The 13,193-nt window shown below is 43.7% G+C and overlaps 1 protein-coding gene across 1 annotated transcript; it reads left to right on the top strand.

Annotated features, from left to right (window-relative positions):
* Positions 1-809: 809 nt before the first annotated feature.
* pcdh18a (protocadherin 18a) lies at positions 810-9,090 on the top strand. The gene is given in 5 exon segments (XM_034202489.1): positions 810-3,744; positions 4,359-4,447; positions 5,059-5,231; positions 7,375-7,566; positions 7,569-9,090. Coding segments are annotated over 5 exon segments (3,561 nt in total). The 5' UTR covers positions 810-1,254; the 3' UTR covers positions 8,186-9,090.
* The last annotated feature ends 4,103 nt before the right edge of the window (positions 9,091-13,193 follow it).

Genomic DNA, 13,193 nt, shown 5'->3' with positions numbered 1-13,193 from the left:
TTCATTTATCTGTTTAAAAAAATATAATCCAAGCTGGTGAGTTGTTTTTTGTTGCTGCGCTCGTTATCAAAAAACCCTCCTTCCTGCAGGGAGTTTGAAGTGATGTTGAACAGATTTGTGCACGGGGACAGAGCTGTTCCTCGGCGTGACCAACTCTTTAAAGGCATTCATTAGAGTCCGGCTGCCTTTCAACGCGATTCTCCACACAGCTTACCCGGCTTATACTCTGCACCCACAGACAGCCACAGATGAGACGCATGTGAACAAATAATTTGTTCACTTCAAACATACAGCACAAAGTGCCTGTGCATGAAGAAGAGGGGTAGTCAGCTGCCACTTGAAAGTGAAAACCAAATTATAAGGCATGCATATACAATGCCCTGCAACCCAGTGCCAGTCAGCTGTTTGTGGATAGGTTGTGGGTGCTATAACAAAAGTGTGCCTATCAATGCTTTAAAGGTGGTGGGTGACTGCTGGTGATTGAGGTGGCTTTATCTTTGTCTAATGGTTATTTAGACTATGTGCGTCTCCATGCTGTCTGGGGAGAACAGACCTCAAGCGAGGAACTCATAAACCTTCCTGTGGTTTTATAGCAGTGAAAAACGGCAGGATAAGCTTTTTCAACGAATGTTTTCTTCTTCAGTTTATTTTCTCCCTTGTCCATTGTAAGGGCATGATCGTTACTCTGAGAAGTAGGGTGAGTTTAACCCCACAGGGCGGGGTGTTTTTTTTTTTTTAATCCCCCCATTGCCTCCCCTCTTGCGCCTCCTTCCCTCTCTCCTCTGGAGTTTGAGTGGCCGCCAGCTTTTGATTTGAGAAGCGTTTGTCTTTCCCGACATGTGAAAAGGGAGGCCGGGGCTGATGTACTGGTTAGAGGCGGGTTATTTTTGGGCAAGTCTGTATGCAGAGGCAGCTCAAACGGAGTGAGGCAGTGAAGGAGAGCGCACGGCGCACAGAGCAGACGCAGGGAAGAGAGGGAGGAAGAGCGCACAGATTTCAGTGGCATTCAGATGCTCCTCGCGCACATTGGACGCGCGTAACATATCTGTAAGGAGGCAGGCAGACGTACATTTGGATGTCTTTTGAAGATTAGAACAACTTGAGCGAGTTTATCTTTTGAATTTGAATGTTTTTCCTCCTCGCTGCGCGGAGAGACATGCAGCTGCTGATTGAAGGAGCACAGCATTTAGTAAGTTAAAACTGGGACTGCGGTTGGAGTTTTTTCGGGGGATTTGTGTTTCACTTCAGCTAGAAATGCAACCAGGAAAAATGCAAGGACTATTTGTGACAAGAATGTGGAAAGTTGTGGCTGTTTTGGCAATGGCGACTCAACACGTCACCAGTAAGACATTGAAATACCAGATTCACGAAGAGCAGAAGGTTGGCACGGTTATTGCCCGTTTGAAAGAAGATGTCGCGGATATTGTGGCAAAACTTCCGAGCTCCGTGTCACTGCGCTTCAGAGCCATGCAGAGGGGGGGCTCGTCTTTCCTCACGGTGCGCGAGCAGGACGGAGAAATCAGCATCAGGACCAAAATTGACCGTGAGAAACTCTGCGAAAAGAATCTCAACTGTTCTATTCAATTTGACGTGCTGACGCTCCCCACGGAGCACTTGCAGCTTTTTCACGTCGAGGTGGAAGTGTTGGACATCAACGATAACGCACCCCTGTTCGCCCGTGCCGTTATCCCCATTGAAATCTCTGAGAGCGCGGCTGTGGGTGCGCGCATTCCCCTGGACAGCGCCACAGATCCTGATGTTGGGGAAAACTCACTATACACGTATGCCTTAGAGCCCAACAACTTCTTTAAGATTGATATCCAGTCCAGGACTGACGGGGCTAAATATGCAGAGCTGGTGGTGCTCAGGGAGTTGGATCGGGAGGTGCGCTCCGGGTATGAACTTAAATACACGGCTTCTGATCGGGGCGTTCCCCCAAGAACAGGTTCGACCCTCCTTAAAATCAGTGTCAGTGACTCAAACGACAACAGCCCAATTTTTGAAAAGTCATCATATGTCATAAATCTCCCAGAAAACGCACCTGTTGGCACACTGATCATTGACCTGAACGCCACTGACGCGGATGACGGCACCAACGCCAAAATAGTCTACTCATTCAGCAGTCACGTGTCCCCCAAAATAATGGAGACATTCAAGATTAATCCTGACAGTGGCCGTCTGACTCTCATCAGGCGCGTGGACTATGAGGCTGTTAACTCTTATGACATTGATGTCCAAGCACAGGATATGGGTCCCAACTCCATGCCAGCTCACTGCAAGATCCTGGTCAAACTGGTGGACGTGAATGACAATAAACCTGACATAAGCATCAATCTCATGTCCTCTCAAGGGAATGGGGACGCAGCTTACATATCTGAGGCTTCTCCTTTGGACACGTTTGTAGCGCTGGTTAGGGTGGAGGACTTGGACTCTGGGCTGAATGGTGAGGTAGAGTGCAAGCTTCACGGTCAAGGATATTTCAAACTTCAGAAATCCTACGAGAACAACTACATGATTTTGACAAATGTGTCCCTGGATCGAGAAAAGAGGTCAGAGTTCAGTCTAACAGTGGTGGCCGAGGACCGAGGGACCCCCAGTCTCTCTACTGTCAAACATTTTACTGTGCATGTGACTGATGAAAATGACAACCCCCCACGGTTCGAGAAGGGTCAGTATGAGATATTTAAATCGGAGAACAATGCCCCTGGAGCGTATCTGACCTCCATCATGGCCACTGATCCTGATCTGGACAACAATGGACAGGTGAGCTATTCCATCTTGGAGAACTCTGTTCATGGGAGCTCCATCTCCACCTACGTCACTATTGACCCCTCCAATGGCGCGATCTACGCTCTGCGCACATTTGATCGTGAGGACGTTAGTCGCATCACTTTTATTGTGCAAGCCAAAGACGCGGGGAAACCACCGCTGGTCAGCAACGCCACGGTAATTCTGAACATTCTGGATGAAAACGACAACCCTCCGGTCATCGTGGTCCCCCAGCTGTGGAACTTCACTGCTGACGTTCATGCGTCAAAGTTCACAGAGGCCGGACACTTAGTAACCGCTATTAGGGCGACTGATCGCGACACCGGGGTCAACGCCGAGCTCATCTGCTCCATCCTCAGTGGCAACGAGGAAGGATTCTTCATGATTGACCCAAGAACGTGTGAAATCCACGCCAACGCAAGTTTGGAGAACTTCCCCCATGAACACGCTGAGTTGACTGTGGTGGTTAGAGATCAGGGTAGGGAGAACCTCAGTGCTAAGGCGGCTCTTAAAATCACCCTCCATGAGAACATGGAGAATCACGTCCAGGTGATGGACCAGGGGGAGTCTTCCCTCGACGCTTCCCTGATCATCATCATCTCCCTGGGAGCCATCTGCACCGTGCTCCTGGTCATCATGGTTGTGTTCGCCGCCCACTGTAACCGGGAGAAGAAGGACACGAGGCACTCGTACAACTGCAGGGTGGCAGAATCCACCCACCAGCACCATCCCAAGAAGCCTGCCCGCCAAATCCACAAAGGTGACATCACCCTTGTTCCCACGGTGAACGGCACGCTGCCAATCAGAGCTCACCACCGCTCGCCGTCGGACACGCCCCCCATGGACCGAGCCCAGATGGGGAGCCGGCAGAACCACCACAGCCGCCAGTCACTAAACAGCCTGGTGACCATCTCGTCCAATCACATTCCAGAGAGCTTCGCCCTGGAACTGGCACACGCAACTCCACCAGTGGAGGTGAGTGCACACACACACACACACACACACACCCACACACACACACACACACACACACACACACACACACACACACACACACACACACACACACACACACACACTATTTTCCTCATTCACTAACACACACACTAGCATTCTCATCTTCACACAGCTGTATCCGTTTGAGCAAATTAACTCATCTCTATGTGTGACAGCGGCTTAATCAACACTGCCCGTACGTAGTTCAAAGTGACTCATTAAAACTGTTGATGATTATAGATGTGTCTTTGTCTTTACCTTGTTTGCACCCCGTCACCATTACCTCCATCATAACCACCTGACTCACCCCCTCAGTCATATGTCTCCATATTTACATAGAACCCCCCCCCCCCCCGCCAATCTCTTTTTTTAATATTTAGTTAAAACATCATCCATTTTGTCTCGACCATTTCAGCTGCCTCTCCATCATCCATTTTGTGTTTACTCATCCATTATTTTGTCTTTTGTGTTGTCTCCCTTCTTTTTTTTCTCCTCTTCAATTCCCATCTGTTTTTCAACCCCCCTTTTTTCGTTTCTTTCCTTTTGTTTTTTTCTTTATTTTTTCTTTGTTTTGTTATTTTTTTTGGATGTAGCAAGTCTCACAGCTTCTGTCCATGCTCCATCAGGGCCAGTACCAGCCCAGACCCAGTTTCCGTGGCAACAAATACTCCCGCAGCTACAGGTAATTTACCCCAATCACTCAGTCCACCTCCCCCTGAAAGATTATCTTTTGTTTACTTTTCAAACCCTTGTTTTTCATTGTATATTATATGTTCCAACAACCTGTTGTTCAGTTGTGCCTGTCAGTTGCTCAGTTACATGTAGATCATAATTTGATGGCGTGTAAATGTATTTGTGTTGTCATATTTCAGTTATCACACCAATGTCATTCAGTTTCAAAAGTGTGCGACACATATCTGAAACTCAACTTTAAAAAAAAAAATGTGGGTTCAGGTTGCAAAGCATCATTACTTTCATCATATTCTCCCCTTATGATCTCTGGTTGATAGATTTATTGTTGCCCCTTGTGGCTGTTGTGATAGATTTATTGAGGGATCTACCTGCCTTTAGGATTTATGGGCCCGAGTGTTGTCTAGATACTTGACAGACTCCAGGAGCAGCCTTACGTTTTTAAATGATTGATTCCTTCCTGTCATCAGTGTCCTCTGAGATTGATTCTACCAGAAACACATAACGCTTCCTGACTTTGTATTGGCAAAACATTGTTTTTCAGATCTCTCCGACAGATTGATACTTATATTTGTTTATGATTTTTCTTTTTGTCCCTCTTAGATATGCATTACAAGACATGGACAAGTTCAGCCTGAAGGACAGTGGCCGTGGGGACAGCGAGGCGGGGGACAGTGACTGTGACATGGGTCGGGAATCCCCTGTGGACAGGCTGCTGCTGGGGGAGGGCTTTTCTGACCTCATACACCTCGAAATGCACCATCGACTCCACCCAGGTGAGCTGAAACTTACGTCACCTTCTCATCCCAACACTAAAATAAATGTCTTAACATGTTAAAACTCCTCCAGAATAATAGGCTACATGTAGTTTTATTATCCTTACTTGGAACATTGGGGAAGTGGTGCACTTCAGCCTCTTGTGGCCAAACTGAGTATTACAACAACACGTACAAATAATATGTGCCCAAACTTCTTTACTCCTTTTTTTCATAGATTTAAATTTCATTTGGAAAAGAGATCCGGGAAAATCTTTTTTGTACCTGCTCAGAAGATGAAACCATTAAAATTGGACATATCAATCAATATTATTTATATAGCCAAATATCTCAAATTACACATTTGTCTCAGGTGGCTTTACACTGTGTACAGCATACGACACCCTCAGTCACAAGACCATCGCAGCAGACAAGGAAAAACTCTGAAGAAACCCAAAAAATTGCTTAGACTTAGATATTTAATCCCAAAAATAAAAAAACATCTCTTGCCTCTGAGGGCTTCAGTATATTCCAAATCTGTTAAAATGACAAGATTGAGTTTTTTCTCAGATTCCAAGACCAAATCATAATCGGTGAAATTAGCTATTATCCCTGGACCACACCCAGAGTCTGGCCACCTTGTTCCTGACACATTTGATCGCCATAGACAACCGCAGGCCTAAACCCATTATTTGGCTGTACACCTGCCTTTACAGCCACTCCATTCATCCTGTTCCCAACACAATCCCCATTGTGCTGAGGCCCATTCTTCCACACAGCCCTCATTTCCACGCTCGTTATCACACCGAGGAGGGTTACAGTGTGTTTGGCTGTTTGTGTGTGGCTTTGTGTATCTTAGTGTGTGCCCCTAAGTTAGAGTCGTGTCTGTAAAATCCTCCCCGGAGAGGAGATGAGTCGCCTGTCACTCAGCGGTACGCGTCTGTGTTTTTTTCTCTTTTTTTGCCCCCCTGGTGAGTGACAGTGGTGCGCTTTCATGTCTGAACTGAGGAGAATTCATAGTAATTGCTTTTAGAATGATGTTATTCTCCCTCTCCCTCACTTACGCCGTCCGTCTCTCCGGCACTCCTACATGCCTGAGAGCTCCTCGGCGTCTCACGCTCCTCTGTACTTGTTAATGCATTCTCTATCTTTATTGAGATTGCTAAAGGGAGGGGTGGCAGACATGGGCAGTGTTTCAGTATCTCTTTTTTTCTTCTCCCTTTGAGAAAGACTTGGAGGTGTTGCACCTCCTTCCTACCTCCCCTTCCCTTCCTCTGTCTCTTATGCTAATATGAAAAAAAGGGGAGGGGAAGGAGACGATAAGCCGAGAGGGAGGATTATCCCTCTTTCTCTTCTACAGATTTAATTTGTTTAGATTTTTCTATTTAGATGGGCAAATGTGGCTATTCATGCTAGATATGATAAAATAACTAAACAAGCGAATCTCTAACTCAGCCGAGTATATTCAGGAGATGCGGGCATGCTTAGCAGAGCAGCCAAATATTACATTAACATCTGCCTGGAATGCCATTTGGGAGGCTTCTCGCAATTATTCATTTATTTATCCAGTTCCACAAACTGTTTTCTTACCTGGCACTGCCCTGGTATCTGTGCAGTCAGCTGTACATATCACCAATATGGTCTTCCAAGCAGGGATATGTAGAGATAATGAGAAAAAAGGAAACCAGTACCTGTTGTGATCTTGAGGTCAATGAAAGAGCACCTATGTATGAAATATTGAACATGTTTTGTACATGGGGTAATCAATAGGGTTGGCAAAAGGACATAGTTTGTGAGGATCCTTGAGTTTCGCTGTCTTAGTTGACTAAGAGCAAAATCAAAAAGGATTTATTACATTTTTGGCATTTTAAAGGTTTTTTTTCATGCTGGATTACTTATTTCCAACAAATGTATGAGGACAGAATATTAAATAAAAAACACACCTTACCCCTCCTTACCACAGTCTCAGGTTTCATGAACAAATACGCTTGTTTTACCAAAGCACCACGTTTTAACAAACCCCAGAATTTTGAACATTATTTATTATCTGTTGCTTGTTTTTGCTTTGTCATTCTCTGTTTTTCTCCTCTATTTATTGTTCTGTTCTAGTCATTAAAAAAAGCTTTTCAAGCTGGTCCTAACTATGTCCTTTTTTTTTCTTCAGCTATGAGACTGTGCACGGATGAATGTCGCGTCCTGGGACACTCGGACCAGTGTTGGATGCCCCCCCTTACCTCGCCTGCTTCCTGTGACTACCGCAACAACATGTACATCCCCGGGGAGGAGTCCTCCCAGCAGCCCCAGCAGCTCGACGACGACGAGTCCTCTGTCGATTCGGAGCGCCGCAAGAGCTTCTCCACTTCGGCAAGGAGCCCGGCAGCGAAGAGGCGGGGGTTCCCGGAGATGGGAGCGACGCTTGTGCGGCTGCCGGAGGGGGGGCTGGTTCCCTCCTCACCGAGATGAACTCTGTGTTCCAGAGGCTCCTCCCCCCTAACATGGACTCGTACGCAGAGTGCACTGAAACCAGCCCGCCTTCGTCCTCGTCGACCGCTGAGAGGGGAAGCGGGCGCGGTGGCAACATCGCAGGTAACCACAGTAACAACACTGTTCCTCAGGACAACCGCAGAGGCTTGTTGCCGGGTGGGAAAGCCCCCGCTTACCCTCCGGGTGTGGCTGCATGGGCGGCCAACACCCACTACCTTAACCCCGGAAGTGGAAGTGTGGGAAACAATCACGTCACCCCCTCTCCTTCCTCATCCTCCACTTCCACCTCCACCTCCACCAATGGACAGCCACCGCACCTCAAATGGCTGCCGGCCATGGAGGAGATCCCGGAGAATTACGAGGAAGACGACTTCGATGGCGTCTTCCATCAGGGAGGCAAGCGAAGTGAAAGCCGCCACGAGCCCGGCATGGACGCTAGCGAGCTGGTGCACGAGATCAACAAGCTGCTGCAGGATGTCCGGCAGAACTAGAGAGGAGGCATAGCATGGTTTCGCATTTCACAACATCCTGCTTGCTCTTTGTGCCAACATATATGACAGTCATGATGACTGTTTTCTCGTTCACTGTAATGCCTGTCTTGTTTGTTTTTTTACCAAATATCCTTGATACCTCTCAGTGCAAAAAAGACTCCCAGAGAAAAAGTGAAAAACACGGCACTGAAGTAGGGATCAACATGACTTAAAGGCATCAAAGCGAGTGCTCCAAGAACAGATTGCTCAGCTGTTATTACCGTCTCTGTGAAAGTTGCGCGAATGAGTGATTTCAAATGGAAATCCGCCAACAAGAACCGTACCCTTTCTTCATTTGTAATGTTTACAGCAGCGTGAACAGACTCCACAGGGAGGAACCAACTGTTGTGTGATCTAATTTCTGCTTCTTTTTTTTTACGGTGTACAATATTGTACAGTGTTAGTGGAAACGATGTTTTGTTATCATGGAATGTAACTGTACAATTTGACCTTTGTATTTTAAAAATACACTCTTTTTTACTTATATATATTTATATGTGTCCATGTATGTTTGTACAGAAAAAAAACAAATGTCTATTTTTTATATTTCTCACTGCATGTCTTAATATCACTTAATGTGTCTCTTATTCCTCTGCCCCTTTATTTTATAAAAACAATTGTATTTAATGTTGGTATTGAATGTGTGTGTGTGTGTGTGTGTGTGTGTGTGTGTGTGTGTGTGTGTGTGTGTGTGTGTGTGTGTGTGTGTGTGTGTGTGTGGTGTGTGTGTGTGTGTGTGTGTGTGTGTGTGAGTGTGTGTGTGTTAAAAAATAATCACATTCCAATGCAGTTCCATGTTGGAAGTTGGTTTTGTATGGTGACTTTGTGACCATTGGTTGATAAATAAAGTGGAGGGATTCATAACAGTGTCTCGTATCGTGATTTTTTCAGACATTTCCTGACTTTGCTTTTTTATTTCTCATATGTTTTCCATATGTGTCTTAGCACCCCCTAATGTCCAGTGACAAAACTGCAGCATAGCCAAGAAAACTGCCATGTGCTTTCCAGGCAAACTACCCGAGCTCCATTATACAACAATTCCCAAGCATGACTCTGCTAATAAACACGCCATTAGTTGTAAATGTATTCCCAAATGATCTCTTTAGATTAAATTGCGGTTAGGCGTTAATTTAGTTTCATAGTCTGTCTTCAATGTCTCTCTCATGCATGACAGTATCACGCTTATTGTAAATACGCTTAGCAAATGAACAGCGTCTGATAATAGCTGTACATGATGAGAAATCCAAAAGTACACCGCGGCCATATGGGCTGGTAATACAATTAAATAGAAAGTGTGGGTAGCGAGCCCCTCCCCCGCACTCTGCTGATGATGATCATGAGGGCTTAATACACTCATGAGCAAGAACACACACCGTGGCCCACACACAGCCAGGAGACAATAGAGTGCTGAACTTAAAAAGTGGGGGAAATTCAACAATCGAGGCTAAATGAAGCAATTAACCTCGTGAGATGGGGCTTTAACAAGGTAAAGGTTATACATTTGCATACACACATGCACACGCGCAAAACACACTTATACACATGAGAACATACAGTAGAGTGAAAGACGCAGGTGAAAACAAACACACTTAATCTCACGCGTACATGCAAGCACTTAATAATGAGCTCATTTGTCTTCATCATTAAAAGGCCAAGCTTCGATAAACAACAAGCGCTGACTGTGTGTGACTGAAGGGAGAAAGCATGCTAGGTGCTAAATTAGCGTCGCCTCCTGGGGCTGTGTTACAGACACTTCCTACCCTAAAATGAGATATGAAGATAGGCTTTTCCTAAATGTGAATGACTAGGAAATCCTAACATACTTTAGGAATCCTATATTTTCTTGTTTTATCTTATCTCAGGAAATACTGAATGTAACATTGCTTATGCTTATCAGCTTTTATGTCTGTAAGCTAGCACTGGAATACTACTTTTTTTACTTCACGAGGCTAAACAACTTTATAACTTCTTGATTTCTCGTCTAACCATATATTTAAACATGGACAACAAATGAAAGGTCGCTTTTATTTGCATATGACTGCTTTTTTCTTTAAATAACATAAAGCTGCCCATATGTTGGCTGTGTAATAGCAAAAAAGGAGCAGTGGATCACTACATGGTGGAAAAGTCGAGAAGGACAGCTTAGATGTGGTGCTAAGGTTATGGGAGTTTGTTTTTAAGATTGTGGTGCTTGTGTTAAAGGTATACCATAATATCATAGGGCTGTTTCCCCAAATCACCTGAACAATGTACTGCTATTTTTCTTGAGAGGATTAACTGCTTTAAAGGAATAGTTCAACCTATTAAGTTAGATAACACGATTGGCACTCCTATGTATGCATCATAAATGTGACACTGCATATACTGCAGAGAAAACTGAATATTTCTACCAGCAACCTTTAGCTGTGCTAAGCTAGCTGGCTGTCGCTTAATATTAAGTGAGAGCATTATGTTTTTTTCCCATTTAAAACGAAAAATGCCTTGTGCAAACATTTGACAAAATTGGTTTACAAACACTTCTAAAGCTCACTATTTAGCATTTTGTATCTTGTGAAAATAGCTGTTTCGTATTTTCCGGTCTTTGTGTTACGCTAAGCTAGCTGGCTGTAGCTTTATAATTTGTGAATAGTATTCTCCCAACATATCAAACTGTTAATTTGACTAAATTAATCTTTAGCAATATGGACATGGGTAACATAACAACATTTATATTTTTACAAGGCAGCATAACAGGCAGTACCAGTGTGTCTCATTTCAAACTGATTTTGGCAATGCATGATGGATGATCTTTAGCAACAACACATTTCCTGGGCATGGGTTAATGGTGTGTGTAATATGAAAAAAATAACCGGTAGGCCTACTGCTCATTTATTACCACTCGGGTAATTCATTTCAGACGAATACATCAGTGGCACTGAAATTATGTTGACTAATGAACTCCAGCTTATTGTTGCCTTAACAAAATCCCACCGTTAAATTGTTTGTCAGTCTCACTTCTTGCATTTCACTCGTTTCAATCTGAAAGCTGCTCTCTTCTATCTTCTCTCTCCACATCTCACTCTCATCTGCCGGCTATTTCTGCCTGTCTGTCTGTCTGTCTGTCGGTCTGTCTGTCTGTCTGTCTGTCTGTCTGTCTGACTGACACACACACACACACACACACACACACACACACACACACACACACACACACACACACACACACACACACACACACACACACACACACACACACACACACACACACACACACACACACACACACACACACACACAAATATTCTTCTTCCTATACACAAACATGCACCCATAGACACAATCATTTTTCATGCTCTTTTCGACTATGTTTAATCTGAACTGTTTTATTTCTAGTGTTGGAATGTAACAAGGTACATTTACTCAAGTACGTTTTTAGGTCAGCATTTGAGGTACTTGTACCCAACTCCATAGTGACATTTTAATATATGTTACTTTAGTTTAGTTAGTACTTTAGTTACTTTGCAGACTTAGGTTATTAATGCAAAATAAACTAATAAATAATGATACATCATTATTGGTAAGGCACCAAAAAGTATACAAAGTAAAAAAAAAACACCTTTAACAGCTGCTGTAATGAACAAGCACCACATGTGTGAATCAATAATTTCATAATAAAAACACAAGGTAAATACTCTTATTATAGATTATTATACACACATACTATGAAATCAATAGTGATTGCAAACTAAACAAAACAAATAATAATACTAATAATTAAGTGCAAAAGAAGAAAGAAAATGTGATTGTGAAACGTGTAATACTGAAATAAGAACTTTTACTTTTGGTAATTTAGGTATGAATACCTTTGTACACTTTTGTACCCTGTTACTTATAACCAAGTTATTTTTACTTTAGAAGATCTCCCTTACAGTAGCATTTGTTTTCCAAAATGTGTTGATTGTTATTATGACAGGAAATGAAGACGCAAGTTGTGCAGGGTTATTGGCTCTGCTCGCATCTGAATGCAAACACACCACGCTGACCCCTCAGCACACAAACACACACAGTGTCGGGGAACCGGATATTGGTAGGCCTGTAATATAAACAGAGCTCAGGTGTGTACCACAACAAGTCAATAAGATAAAGCTGCCAGAGCCTGTATGTCTCAAGAAATGTATTTCTATTTCATTTTCTTTTCTTTAGTTATTTACTTTATATTTTCCCCGTTGTCTTTGGTAATTATAACAGACATTATGGATAATGTATATATGGATGTAGGTATATATATATTCGTATACCTGAGATTATACGTATGTTTATATCCAAGCGTTGTTGAACACTGAACACATTTTCAATGACCACCCAGGGGCTAAGAAAAGTGTGAAAATTGTAGGTCATATGCTCCTGTCTGGGCCTTCTGTGTGTATGTGTGTGTGTGTGCGCATGTGTGTAAATATGTGTATGTGTGTGTACTGTATGAGTGAGACTTTTGGGTTTCTGCCCCTGCCATTCCTGCACACGGTTGCAACATTGTTGATAAATTCAAGCACGGACACCTGTCTGCTCTCACATTCCCGCATTATGTTTTGCGGGAACCAATCTTTATTTTTTTCACACTCTATCCACGCTGCAAATTTGGGGCAAGACACAATAAGTAAAGCTTTGCCAGTTTGGGTCCTTATCACAACTGATCAAGATGGCCAAAAGATTCTCTGCTCAGGGGGCCTTGCAAATGATTTTGGAAGAGAGAGAACCATTTGATGATGATGTAGAGGAAGAGGAAGAGGTTTCAGAATTAGAGGATCACATTTCTGAGAATTCTGAGTCCGACAGTGAGTTTGAAGAAGAGGATGAGATTGAGCATCAGCTAGTAAGACGAGGGACAGCGGGCAAAAAAAACGAGTAGCACTTTAATTCATTAATGTGATCTAACAAATGTAAAAGGGCAAATATGAACCATATATGCTGTTTAGATTGCTTGTAATTGAGA

The sequence above is a fragment of the Gymnodraco acuticeps genome, unplaced genomic scaffold (assembly GCF_902827175.1).
Source record: "Gymnodraco acuticeps unplaced genomic scaffold, fGymAcu1.1, whole genome shotgun sequence".
NCBI classification, from domain to species: Eukaryota; Metazoa; Chordata; class Actinopteri; order Perciformes; family Bathydraconidae; genus Gymnodraco; species Gymnodraco acuticeps.
This window is presented reverse-complemented; position numbering and strand designations above follow the sequence as displayed.